Raw genomic sequence first — 14,210 nt, 5'->3', positions numbered from 1 at the left:
GGGTACCTGCTTGCTTCAACTGTGCTCCTAGTACCTCCTCCTGGCTCCCAGAAAGTGTTCTAACCTAAGCAACCTGTAGCCTAATGCATTGATTTGTAACTACTTAATTTATAACTATTGTTATAACATCTCTGACAGGGATAGTGGGTAGAAGTAGGGGTAAAATAAAAGGGATTAAAAGGGAAGCTGGAGAGTGAAGGCCAGCACCTACTCAGAATACTGGGAGCTTACCCAGGGTCTGCCCTGCCAGCACCCGCCCATTCTCTCCCAGCACAGCTGCTCGGGCATGGCGCTCGCTGGCATACTGGACAAAGGCATAGCCCTTGTGCACAGAACAGCCGGCCACACGGCCATACTTGGAGAAGATGGTCTCCACATCTGACTTCTTCACCACAGCTGTGTTGAGGTTTCCGATGAAGACCCGAGAGTTGATGGACTTGGGGTCATTCTTGTTGGTTACGTTGCTTGTCTGGATCTTCAAGGACATGGTGGGCACCTGAAGAGAGAGCCACTGTGAGGCTGGGTCCACGGGTTGGGCTCAAGGGCTGCCCATGGCCACATCATAGCTAAGTGAATTTCTTATGCCTTCCTATATCCCCCACCCCACAGCATCCAGCTCCCCATTTTTGCTCATCTTATTGGCTGATGAGCTCATGCCAGGTGCTTTACATATGTTCTCTCATTTGGTACGGACAAGCAGAACCAGGATATTTTACAAAGGAGAGAACACACATTCAGAGGTCACAATGCTAGTGAATGGCAAGGCTGGGATCTGAACCCTAGTCTACTTGATTCTAATTCTTTTAAACCCACTCCATCTTCTTTTTTTTTTTAACTTTAAATTATCCTCTTTATTAAGAAAATAGATGACATGGTAAAAAAAAAAAAAGTCAGACATTCAAAAATGTTAGAGCCAAGTTTTATGCTCCTAATATTGAACTGTTTTAAAAGTCATTTTCCAAAGCAAATTCATAAGCTATAAAGGTGACCGTAATTCCTATTTGCAAACAATGCATAAAAACATAAAGTAACAGGCACAGTATTCACATTTAAAAAATGCAATTTGGAATGTAAAACCAACTCCATCTTTAATGCTCATCTCAAAGGTTACCACCCCACACAGGATCTAAATTTGGAGACCTTCCACAGCGTCTGTTCCTTCAATGTAAAACCATGGCCAAAAAGTCACATGGTAATTACAAGTAATGTCTGCTCCAGAACAATACCATTTTATGAATATTGCTCAGTCTGATCCAGATGTGGACTTAGCTATTGCTGTCCTTACTGGTACCTGCCTTTTTGAAAATAAGTCTCACTCAACACTCATTGTGGGTTCAGTCTTCTGCTCATTGGTGCAACTCCCTTTGGAGAATGCCTAACCCAAGACCTCATGAGTAATACTAATATTTTATCAGAAACAGACTTCAATAACTTCATTAACTTGCCAAGAGTGGTCATTCAAACCCATGTCAGTTAGTCCCTAAAAAGCCCATTTCTTTCAACTTTATCACAGTCCGTCCCAGAGCTCAAGCCCATGTAAACACTACAATTAAGTCAGCATATTTATCTGAGAATTGTTTTTAAATAAATTTTTTAGAGTTAACTATTTTTATACTTACTCATTCAAATTTAGTTCTCTTTGCTAGAGATGATGCCGTACCTACTCTTTGCTCTCTACACTCTGGCAATGTCTTTTACCCCAAAGGGCTGTATAAATATCTCTGATACCCGCTCCATAGATAGGTTACAGCTGGGCACAAGCTACAGAGTAAAAGGGAAAAGGAAGCTCAATTTCAGCAGGAAAGGGCTAATGTTAATCCTTGGCATTTATACTTCTTGGCTCAGTCTTCTGCTCATTGGCATAGGTTGGTGTAACTCCCTTTTAGAGCATGCCTATCTCAGTACCCCATCCTAGAGTTATTTCAGAAGGTGCTAAAAAGAAAAGAAGGTGCTAAAGACCCCCAAGCCATATGTATAAAACTCTCTCCAGCATAAGCTAACCGTAAACTCTTACCTAATTACCTAATATATTTGGACAGAGGGGGCTTCTTTTCAGTAAAATAGAGAAGAGCTAAGTGTATGCTGGAAAATCTGTATCCTTTGTCCCATCAGGGTAAGAGTCCACAATTCTCTCCACAATTCTCCTAGCCTGGGAGCTGGCATGTTCTGACCAACAGATGGCATTGTTTGCAAGGGAACCACAGGCTGGACCGGAGCGTTCTGGAGAACCTGCTCCCAGGATGGGCTTGCAGTAGCTCCAAGGATATAGTGGGGTCAAGTGTACCATCCTAAGTAAGAATGTCTGAGAGGTCACTGCTATTGATGAAGGGGCGGGTGCCAGCCTTGGAAATGGCCTGGGAGGGACAGATTCTTGTTTGTTACTCAGTTTCCCTTTACATCCAATCATCATTTATTGAGCAGTGAGGGACACAACAGAGACCCATGAAAATACCCCATACACTGTCCATATGCAGGAGGAAATGCTTAATATTTGTGGTTTTCTTTGGATTCCCCATTCCTCATAATTCTCTCTGACATCTTTTCTCCTAACTGGATAACAAGCCGCTCAAAGGTTAATTCCTTTGCCCGTCTGTGGCTATACAAGAAATTTGCAGGGCTTCTCCAAGGTAATCAGATAACTCTCTCCTGGTTGGTTCAGCTCAAAACCATTAAGTTTTGGCCCAGGAAGATGCTACCTGCTTTGGCTGGAGGGAACCAACCAGGCCTGGGGTGTGGACTGAGATAGAAAGAGGAGGGGGGATTATGGTTCAGAGATCTGTTGATGACTGCTGGCTCTGCCACTGATCGGGTTGGGACAAGACAGTTGCTGGTTTTCTTCAGACCTCTGCCAGACCCGCTAACACCACTGTGCAACTGCTCTTGGTACAATAGATAGTGGGATCAGTACTGGCTGCCTGGCTGGTAAGCACAGTCCTTTCACCTCAGGCCTGGCCCTGTCTAGTCTTTTCTCTCATCACCTGGGGTTTACAGGGCACATAAAAGGACTTTGCAAGCTGAGAAGCTTTTTACAAGATCTATTAACTATTTTGACTAGGTTCAACTTCTCTGTTCTACTAACAGTACCATTTGTGGGCCCATTCTAGAGGAGGGTCAAGGTCAGACTGGAGCACATTCTGAATGATACCAAGAAGAGACAGCCAGAAGCCATGTCACATGAAGGTCAGTTTTCTGATCTGTAGAGAAGAGACTTGGGAAGTGTATGTATGTGGCTGCTCTGGGTGAGGAATCTGCAGAGCCAAGGAGAAATGTCCACCTGAAGCACGCTCCAGGCACCCAACCTCTATACTTTCCCGTCTACACAGCCTCCAATCCGCGTTCAAGGCCTGCACATTCCTTGGAGGCAGGCTGTGCTACTGCTGTGGGTATCCCCCAAGTACAAGGGAACAAAGTATCTATGGGGACATAGAAAAGCTCAAGTGTCTACATTCATGTCCATGAAGCTCCTACGAGGGAGGGATGGAACTGGGGGTGGGAGGTGGGAAGGAAGCATCCCAGGCTAATTCTCCCAGAACTGCTAGGGTCCGGTGCAGAATCCCAAAGAGTCAAAAATTCTAAATCCAGACACGGTCTTCCAGGTTGTTAGGAAGAAAACAAATTTGTTAGCTTTACTTATAACTTTCATATATTTAGACATATGGTACGTGGGTCTCCATCTATACTCTAGCTCTGCCTTGCAAAAGTTAGAGACAGGAGTGACAAAGCCTGGGGCACAGTAAGTGCTCAATAAATGTTAGAGAGATAGAGGTGAGGTGAGAAGGGCTAGCTGATGGCCCTGCCATAAGTGGGACCACTGAGGGCTGAGATCCCAGGCACTTTCTCTGGTCTCTGACCCAAACACCACCCTCCATAGACCAACCATCCCCAACTCAATCTTTCACATGTAATTCTTTTTTGGTTCTTCCAGGCTTCCCCCTAGCTTAGAGTGGGAGCCCTAGAAAATATTGACATCCTACTCAGCAGAAGTTGCTTAACTTGATAAGCTATTTCCCCCCTGGGCTAAATAAACTCTGCCTCACAGATTAGCTATGTAATTGAGAGCAAGGTATCTGAAGCCCCCAGAGGTCCCATGCTTAGCAATGAGCTAAGGAGAGATAAGTAGAGGGACTGTTCTTGGTGGTGATGGTAGTGATGGTAGGAGTGGAGGTAAAACAGGAGAGGGGCTGAGAGACTTTTGAAATGTCAGATTAGCAGGGACCTTAGTGAGCACGAAGCTTGTATGTCCCCACTCTGAGGAACAAAGAAGGCCACAGCCATGAGTAGTAGCACCAAGAAACCCATGGGTCCTCTGACTCTAAATCTAGGGTCCTTATATTCCATTTTTCCTTCTGGGCTGATATGAGACAAGCCCCCAGGACAATGAAGAGCTGGGAGAGGGGGAGTCTAGATATGCTATGTTTAAGAAAACCAGGGTCTGGCTCCCAAATGTCTATACCTTTACCTGCTAGAAAAACAACTGCTGCAGAAAACTGGGTTCTTAAGCTAATTAAAGCACACCAGGGACACAGTCTTTGAAATGCAATTTACAGCTCAAAAGGATAAGCTAGCTTCTTCAGGCTAATAAGAATAGAAGAAATTTGGCAAAAACAAATCATTTTCCCAGTTGAAATATTTCAGATGGAAGCCATGTTTTGAAAATCAAGAACCAAACCTAAACATGGATGAAGTAATAGGGCGTTGTAAAGGTAGAAAAGCCCTAAAAGGTACCTCCACCCCTGAACTCTAGGTAAATGAGACCCACAGAGGCCCATCCCAAGTAAGAATAGCCTCAAATTACTGACTGCTAACGATGCGGCAGAGACTTTACGTACCTCATCTTATTTAATCCTCACAACAGCCCAATGAGGAGGTATTTTAAATAGGGACACGGAAGCTCAGAGAGGCAAAATAGTTGATAAACAGAGCAAAGCCAGAACTGGGACCCAGTCTGTTTAACTCCAAAAACCTATGCATAGAGATGTTTGGGGACTTAGTCCCACTGTGAGAATGTGTCAACCTGAGCCAGTCACACCCTCTCCTTGGTCCTCACCTGTTCCCATTTTCTACTATAATGCCTCACACACACTTGCACAGGATTTTAGTAAATAAAGCCAATATATATCCTTGATCCTGACATTGTTGGACCTATTTTATAGATAAAAAAGCCGAGGATCAGCAAAGATAAGTGACTTACCGAAGGTCACCTGGGTAGTGAAGAAAGTAGCTAGGGGGCTTGAATCCAGGCTTTTTGTTCAACTTTCTACATCGCACAGTCTCAGAACACCTATAGTAAATAGGCAAATCCTCCCCAGCACTGGATCTCTTTTTCTTGAAATGCTCATTTCAAAAGAGGAGCTGCTGCTCTTGGCCTTAATGATTTACCACCAGCACCATCTGCTGGACATCTCTGACCTTATTTTCCAGCATAGAATGAGGGCCACACCAGTCTGTGGCTTGACCGCTGCTCTTCAATAACCCTGGGGACATTTGGGCTTTGTAGGAAAACAGCTATCAGAGACGAGGAGGCTATGTCTGAAGAAAGCCAAGCCATTATACTGATCAGTGCCCAGGGCCTCCTTGGTTCAGAGGCTCCTGGTTACCAGGAGGTCAGGGATGACAAAATATCTATTAATCTCATTAAGCTCACCTGGCCACAGCTCATTAGCATTGCCAAAGAGATCACTACTGGCCAGGCAGGACTAACTTTCCAAGGTGTGCTCTTTCAGTTCCTGACCATTCCCGTGAGAAACCCTGAGCATTCTGAACCGAGGGACCCAGGGATGGGTGGGAGTATAAGGGATACAGGCTACAGGTCCAGGAAGCTTGGACCTGGCTCTTGTTATGTGACCTGCAACAAGTCATATAATTTGTCTGAGCATGATCATCTTTATTCTGAAAACAGAAATTATTTTTTTTCCTGATTACCTTTCAGATCTGATATAAAAATCAAATAGGCCAATCAATGTGAAAGTATTATGGTGCATCTATAACATTCTATAAAAGAACAGGGGCTTTAAACTATTCCTATTATTACCCAACACCTTTCCCCTTCATTCATTCAAAAAACATTGCTTTTTCTCCTCGGTGCTGGCAGTGTGAAGATGCTGAAAACAGTGCTCACGGGCCTTTCCTCCACTTGTTTTTCAAAATAGCCCTCTCCCCAGGAACCTGTTTCTTGACCATTTCTTTCTTTAAAAAAAACCACACACCTATTTTATTGATTTTTTACAGAGAGGAAGGGAGAGGGATAGAGAGTTAGAAACATCGATGAGAGAGAAGCATCGACCAGCTGCCTCCTGCACACTCCCTACTGGGGATGTGCCCGCAACCCAGGTACATGCCCTTGACCGGAATCGAACCTGGGACCCTTCAGTCTGCAGGCCAATGCTCTATCCACCGAGCCAAACTGGTTAGGGCTTGACCACTTCTCAATAACAAAGGAAAAATGCACAGGAAATGGCAGAAAGAGCACAGGCTTTGAAGTCAGACAGGACTGAGTTCCAATCCCAGTCCTACTACTTATGAGATGTAACCTTGAACAGGTCCCTTAACCTCACTGAGCGCCTCAACTACAAAATGGAAATTATGTCAACCTCCAGGATTAGGGTAAGGATTGAAGATAAAGTATGTAAAGTGCCCAGTATAATGGCTGGGACCAGTAGGTAGTTATGTAAGAAACTAAAATGCCCTGTGCCCTTTGAAAACAGAAATCCTCCATATTCCAGCCCTAATTTTCTTTATCACATCGTCTCACAATGCTCCACACTTCACCTATTAAGGGAGTCAGGGGTAGGAGGTCTATGCATGCTTTTCCCCTGTCCTAGTATTTTGAGCCAAAATTAGAAACTTCATAAAGGTGTCCTCCTCCCCATTCCTGTCAAATCAGGCATGTATGAGACTGGGAGAGGAAAGAACACTGGCTGGGAGGAGTTCTAGGCCTTGCTGAGCTATGGACTCACCCTCAGCTATACCATGAGTTCTTTAGTCCTACATTATGCAACATTTGGTGTCAGCATACCACAGGCCCAGAAAGAAGACCCCAAAACAGGAGAAGGCAGAACTGGGGCCTCAGTCATCTCTCCCCATAATGTGCTCTGGGTATATATACCCGACCTTCCCTGCACCTTGCACCCTAACTCTACCCCTAACTGTGGCCTTAGGTTGAGGCTTACAAGCAGCTCTTATAGAGGGAGAGAAGTAATAAGGAATAGGTGCAACTTTGGCCCTACAATCCCAAAACTGAGTTAGAGTTAGGGACCCACAAATTATTGGCAACCTCTTTTCTTTTTTAATTTACTTACTTTTTAAGTATATTTTTTAATTGAATTCAGAGAGAAAGGGAGAGGGAGATAGAAACATCAATGATGAGAGAGACTCATTGATTGACTGCCTCCTGCACGACCCTACTGGGGATGAGCCCGAAACCTGGGCATGTGCCCTTGACCAGAATTGAACCCAGAACCCTTCAGTCACAAGCGATGTTCTATCCACTGAACCAAACCGGCTAGGGCCAACCTCTTTTGTTAAATTTTTGCCAAAGAATTTATCTAAACACCTACCTACTCATTCAATCATACTTACAGATATCAAAATACTCATTGGGCCAACTATGGGCCAGGTGTTAACAAATGTATTATTCATTCATTCATCCAGCTATTGGTCTGCTACCTGATCTCAAAGAGCTCCCAGTCCAGCAGGGGACACTTACCACAGCCACAAAGCACATGTCACTTGGGCTGGAGTCCACTGACCAGAAGCAACCCAATGCAAAACAGCCAGGGATATCAGAGAAGGGGTAAGAGCATTATAGAAGGCTTTACAAAAAGAGAACATGTTTAAGGTGAATTCCCACTGAGTGGTGACATGGGGAAAGGCATACTTGGCAGGAGGAACAAAATATAAAACATGCTCCTTTCTCCTCTTTGCTCCTTCTATTCTGCCCTTTCTCTTGGTTTATTGAAATAAGGTCATTTCTTTAGTGCTGTCTCCTCTTCCTTTGACAGCTGCATACTAATTCTTGTCTTGAGGAAGAACAAAAAGGAAAAACACTTCTTTTTTTAAAATTTTAATTCTTTATTGTTTAAAGTATTACATGAGTCTCCTTTTTCCCATTGACCTCTCCCTGGACACCCCTACCCCTCAGCACAAGCCCTCACCCCCCTACTGTCTGTGTCCATTGGTTATGCTCATATGCATGCATACAAGTCCTTTGGTTGATCTCTTGCCCCCTTTGCCCCCCGCCTTCCCTCATAGGTTGTACAGTCTGTTTGATGCTTCTAAACACACAACTTCTTTATGTCAGGCACTGTGTTGGAAGCTTTTCAGGCATAATCTATATATATAAAAGCCTAAGTGACCGAATAATCAACCGCTATGATGCACATTGACCACCAGGGGGCAGATGCTCAACATAGGAGCTGTCCCCTGGTGGTCAGTGCACTCCCACAGCCAACCTCCCCCAGCTGGCCAACCTCCCGCAGTCCCTCCCCCCCGGCCAGCCAACCTCCTGTGGTTCCTCCCCCTGGCCAGCAGGCCCTGATTACCCAATCAGGGCTGGCCCCTGGACTGGGACAGGGAACCAGGATTGGGAGGCAGCGGCGGCAGATGTGGCCCCTTTCCCAGGGGGACGGAGGGCTGGTTCCCTCTTCAGGGCTGGCAGCCAACCGCCCGTGCCCCATCCCTCCCCCCAGCTGGCAGGCCCTGATCGCCCGCTGCCCGCCTGCTGCAGTGGCAGTGTGATGGCAAAGGAAGGAGGCAGGGAACTGCGCAGTGGCTGGGCGCTGACGATGGCGATGTCGGCATTCGGTATCCATTCCTTCTGCGCCCGGCCCAGCGACTGTCGCCTCCTCTCCAGCTCAGCCCTGATCGGCCTGGCCCCGATCGGCCCTGATTGCCAGCCAGGCCTAGAGACTCCACCCGTGCACGATTTTGGGCACTGGGCCTCTAGTTTTATATAATTCTGATCACAACCTAATGAAAAATAAGTAGTATGATCTTCATTCTACAGATGAAGAAACTGAGGCTCAGAGAGAGAGAGAGAGTTTAAATAATTTGCCCAGTCACATTAAGTGGCATGGTTAGGATAAAAGAGCCCCAAGCTTGTCTAGCTCTAAAGCCTGTGCACTTCCCACTTCACAAAATTGCTCCCACTGACCCCTCCCCCTCCAACAGGAAGACTAGTCCTGGCTTTGCTGCTGATTTGCAACATGACCTTGGGCTCTGAAACATGTGACCACAAAGGCCCCTTCCAGGATTAAATGTGTGATTGTGATGATCATGACCAACATTTACTGATGTGCCAGGAACTGCACTAAGTCCTCTGCTATGAGGTGAAGGTATGTATAGCGCCCCGTTCACATGAGGAAACAGGGTTGGAGCTTGGTTCTCTGTAAGCCATGCAATGCCAGCGCTGGGACCAGCCATAAGAAACCTTGGCCCAGAGTGGCTTCATGCTAAGCAGACCCTGTACCTTCCAGGAGATCAGCTTCTAACACTTTCTGATCCTTTTCGGTACAAACTCATGGGGCCTTGCTAAGAGCATACTTTCAACTCCAAGAGCCAGTAAGTATTTGCTGTAAGCCTGGGGGATGCCCCCCCCTGGCCCCCCCCTGCCCCCCCCCCCCCCGGCTTTCCCATGCCTTAAGGGCTGGCTCCTCACTGTGATAATGTGGCAAGATTAGTCACTGCTTGCTGTTGGCTGATTATAGCTATTCTTTTCTGTAAATGAAGTTTAAAAGTCATCAAAGGGTTTGTCAGCTGTGACTTATGAGCCTCTTTCCCGCAGGGAAGTCGGGCAGTGACAAATGCCCCTCTCGTTCTGCCATCTATTACAAGTCGGAAGGTGCCATGTTCCAATTACGGAGACCCCGATGGAGCTCATGGAAAACCCTGCTCCAGGCTGCAGCCATTACTCAGGCCTGGCAGGGCTGCCAGCAGAGCTGCCCTAGGCTCAGGCCCCACTGGGTAAGAATGGAATAAGAGCATGTTTCTGACTTTGTGAGCCAGCCCCTTCCACTCCGTACTTTATTATCCCTGGTGAGTTTAGACACATTTCACAAACGAGTAAAACCATGGGCACTATGTGGGCTATCTCCAAGTACCCACAATCAAGACTGGCTAGGACAGACAGACATGAGAAAATAAGATCATGCTGCTAGGTGGAGTAGGTGGAAATATGATGCTCAGGGGGGAGGGAAGAGGACAAAGCACCTAGGATGTTCAGAGAAAGTAGAGACTGAAAGGACCCTTAGAGATCATCTAGTGCAGAGGTGGGCAAACTCATTAGTCAACAGAGCCAAATACCAACAGTACTTCTTCAAAATAGACTTGCCCAGGCCGAAAACGGACTTCTGCACATGGGCCACAAAGTTTCAATCACACTGTACGTGTGCGCCCGCTCGTGGTATTTTGCGGAAGAGCCACACTCAAGGGGCCAAAGAGCCGCATGTGGCTCACGAGCCGGAGTTTGCCCACCACGGATCTAGTGTAATCAATTATATCAGTACTCAACATCCATTATATATCAAGCCCTATTCAGCTAAATGCTGGGGAACCAAAGATGAATAAAACATAGTCCCACTACTAAGGATAGATGAGATAATCCTATTTATAAAAGCCTAATATGCTAAGTGTCCGGTTGTCCATTCAACCAATCAAAGCATAATATGCTAATGATGTGCTTAGGCCGCTCAACCACTCGCTATGATGTGCACTGACCACCAGGGGCAGATGCTCTGACCGGTAGGTTAGCTTGCTGCTGGGGTCCAGCCGATCAACACTAAGTGAGGTGGGCCAGACATGCCCTGGAGCCCTCCCACAGTCCTTCCCTGGCTGGCCAACCTCCCGCGTCCCTCCCCGGCCCTGATCAGGCACCGGTGGGGTCCCTCCGCCTGGCCTGAGCCCTCTCGCAATCCGGGATCCCTTAGGGAATGTTGGAGAGCCGGTTTGGGCCCAATCCCGCAGGCCAGGCTGAGGGACCCCACTGGTGCACAAATTCATGCACCGGGCCTCTAGTTATGGTATAAAGAAGTGATTTGCCCAAGGTCACAAAGTCAGTTAGGGTCAGTGATGAAATGAGAAAGCAGGTCTCCAGACCTCTAGTAAAGTTGAGAAAGTGGAATGACAGGGAGCCCTCCTATGTGCCAGGCTTTTTATGCAGAACATGGTACAATACAGTTAAGAGTGCCAATTCCCATTCAAATTCCACCTACACATTTTTATTATAGATTTAACTTCTGGCAAGTCCCTTAACCTAAGTTTTTTTCCCAAGTCTCAGAAAAATTGGGATGATAAGAAAATTTATTTCTGAGTTGTGGTGAGGATTAAATAAGATAATACATGTACAATAAATGCACAGTGGCAGGCAAATATTACATGTCCCAAAATTTTATTTACAATCAAGTAATTCCAAAAATAACAATTTGAGGTATTATTAATCTCATTATACAGACAAGAAGACTGAAGCTCTTTTTCACTTTGTCACACTAAATAAGCCAGTGCTTCTCAAAACTATTTACCATTTTTAGTGAAGGGCCAGTTTTTTGTTTGTTTTGCTTTTTAAATCTCCAACCCATTATGGACAAACACAATTATAAAATATAATAAAAATGTCAAATTTTACTGTAACAGTTTCTAAGCACTTATTTCCAATTTATATACTTATCACAAACCAGCAACAGTTTGTGAACTGGCATCATTCAATGGGCTACACTTTGAGTAGCACAGCTCTAAGCTTCTCACCCATCCTAAAAATCAAAGCAAACAGAGTTTATTAAATTTCTTTCAAGTCCTTTAGCCTGACTTCTTTTAGACTTTGTTATTAAACTGATTTACTAAAATTTACCTAATCTTTTTCCTTTTACTTCCCTCAAGAAAAAGAGAAGAGGGTAAATAAGCCAAGGATGAGTTTAAGAATTTGCCTCCAAACACTTCAGGAGGTGATTTATCTTGGTAATCTGCTCTAGATCATGCCATATCCTTCAAGGGAAGGTGATCTAGGCCTAAAATAGGGATTGAGGCCCGGGGTTCTGAGAGGAAGGTACATTCCTGACGAGGCTGGTACTCCTAGACCCTCTCCTCACATTACAAGACGTGAGGAAACCAGTCAGGAAGGGGAGGCTATATTAGGACTTTTCTTTTTGGTATTTCTAATTTTCAGTTTTGTATTATAGCTGTTTACCAAGCAGTTTTCTCACCCCTTCTAGGGAATTTCTTGAGAACAAGATGGGCATCAGATTCACTCCTGATTGCCACTGTACACCCAAGAGTGTCACTGGATGGGGCAGATGAGTAACCAATGTGCCAAGACAAAGTAGTGTACCTTGAATCTCCCAGGTGTTTAGCCAAGTATGTCAAGTATGTACAAAATTTCTTTTTGTTCTGAGCTTATGTGATGCTATCTTTCAGCACAACCCAGAGATGAGAGGCTCATATGACATGGTGGAGAGGGAGGGAGAACCTGCTGCTATGAACAGGGACCTGCCATCAAGCAGGAGCTAAAGACTAAAGGTTTTCTCTCATGTAAGAGGCTACATGGTCAAGAGAGTAAATTCTGAAGCCAAAATGCCTTCATTCTGCCCCTGAACCAGCTATGTGACCTGATCCTTGGGAAGTATCTTAAGTTCTTTATGCTTCACATGTTATCTCACATGTAAAATGAGGATAGCAATACATATCTCTAGGGTTCCTGAGGTTAAAATAATTTAATTCATGTAAGTGTTTAGAACAGTGTATGGCATATTAAAAAGTATGCAAATATTAGCTACTATTATTATTGTTGGAACCTGTGAGAACTTTTCCTTGTGAGTATACTAGTAAAAGGGAAGGTGATGAGTTCTACTATAACACTAACCTAGAGGTGAACTGTGGTCAAGGAAAGAATACTATCACTGTGGATTCGATAAAGTCTTTTCAAGCGTTTCACCAAACTTCTAGTATTTGAAAATGTGCTTTGAACCCAAAAAGAATCACAGGAGTGATTCTCATTAAGTGTTGAATTGAATGAATGAATGAATGAATGAATGAATGAATGAATCTCTAGACTAAAGCAGTCCCCTGAGAATACCACTTGAGAAGGGGGCAGAAAGAGAGGCCCTAAGTCCTTTTCCAGAAAGGACTCTGTACCTTGAGGACACAGAAGGCATGTTGGGCTCCACTTCTGGGCAACAGGTATGGTAAGAAACCTGTTTGCTCACTGTTCTGTGTCTGATGGAAACTCCACGTTCGGTGGCTATTCTAGAATAAGGCTGCAAAAGGCTGTGTGCATGTGTCCCCAATTTCCAGCCTATATTAGAAAAACAAGGAACTCTCTGAGGAACAGAGAGGGAGGCCTAACATCTCCCATGGCAGGCCTCACCATAAGTAAAAATAGTAATAGGGTATTATTAGCTTTGGATTCCTGGTTACCTGTGGAACTCTGGGTCCTAACCCTCTCCAGCTCCCCGCACACTAGCTGTGTGAACTTAGGCACTTCACTTCTCTGAGGTTCCAGGCTCCCCTTCTGTAAAATTATGAAAAAATCCCTGCCCTGCCCACTTGCAGTGCAAGTTGGCAGGAGGGTCAAGAGAGATAACATATGGAAATGTATTGTTACCTGGGCTGTACAACATAATTCTCCAGGATAGACAGCTGCTGGTCTTCCTAGACAGAGGCACCCAGGCAGTAAGCCAGTTGGCTGAAAGCAGGAGGTAGAGGGTATACAGCCTGGCACTGCAGCCAAGCATTGTGCCCCTCAGGTGTAAGGGCAGTTGATTAAAATCCTTTCACGTGAAACCAGTATTTTCCTTATTACAACAATCCTTCTCCTTGAAAACAGCAAAATGCCACCCCTCACAGCCCCACAAAGGCTCGATCCTGCCAACAGCATATGCACTAGCATATATACGGGGTGTCCCAAAAAAATGTATACACACTTGAACAGCTGGTAACGCACGTAATTTTCATTCCTTTTCAGGTTTAACTGATTTGAAATAATGGGTGATGCCAGACTAAGCTTTGAACAAAAAAAATTTATCCACTAGACTTTTTCTTATGGGAATACATAAAAAACAAAGTTTACTGTACAAAACAGGCAACAATTGACAAATTCAGGGCAGCTATTGAATGAGAATGTGCAAAAATACCACACAAAACGATTCTCGATGTTTTGTGATTCCACTGCTTCGTGTTATCAGCAGTGCCTGGACCAGAATGGTCACCAGTTTGAAAACAAGCAT

General features: G+C 45.1%; 1 protein-coding gene across 3 annotated transcripts in view; it reads right to left on the bottom strand.

Annotated features, from left to right (window-relative positions):
- The window catches only part of RALY (RALY heterogeneous nuclear ribonucleoprotein), an 89,354-nt gene that overhangs the window by 7,198 nt on the left and 67,946 nt on the right, over positions 1-14,210 (bottom strand). For all 3 annotated transcript variants that reach the window (XM_081097008.1, XM_081097010.1, XM_081097009.1), the window contains one exon: positions 232-496. In XM_081097008.1, the coding sequence (XP_080953134.1) occupies positions 232-487 (256 nt within the window). In that variant the 5' untranslated portion in view covers positions 488-496. The remainder of the gene's footprint in view (positions 1-231; positions 497-14,210) is intronic.

This window comes from Myotis nattereri, assembly GCF_964212035.1.
Source record: "Myotis nattereri genome assembly, chromosome: 8".
NCBI classification, from domain to species: Eukaryota; Metazoa; Chordata; class Mammalia; order Chiroptera; family Vespertilionidae; genus Myotis; species Myotis nattereri.
This window is presented reverse-complemented; position numbering and strand designations above follow the sequence as displayed.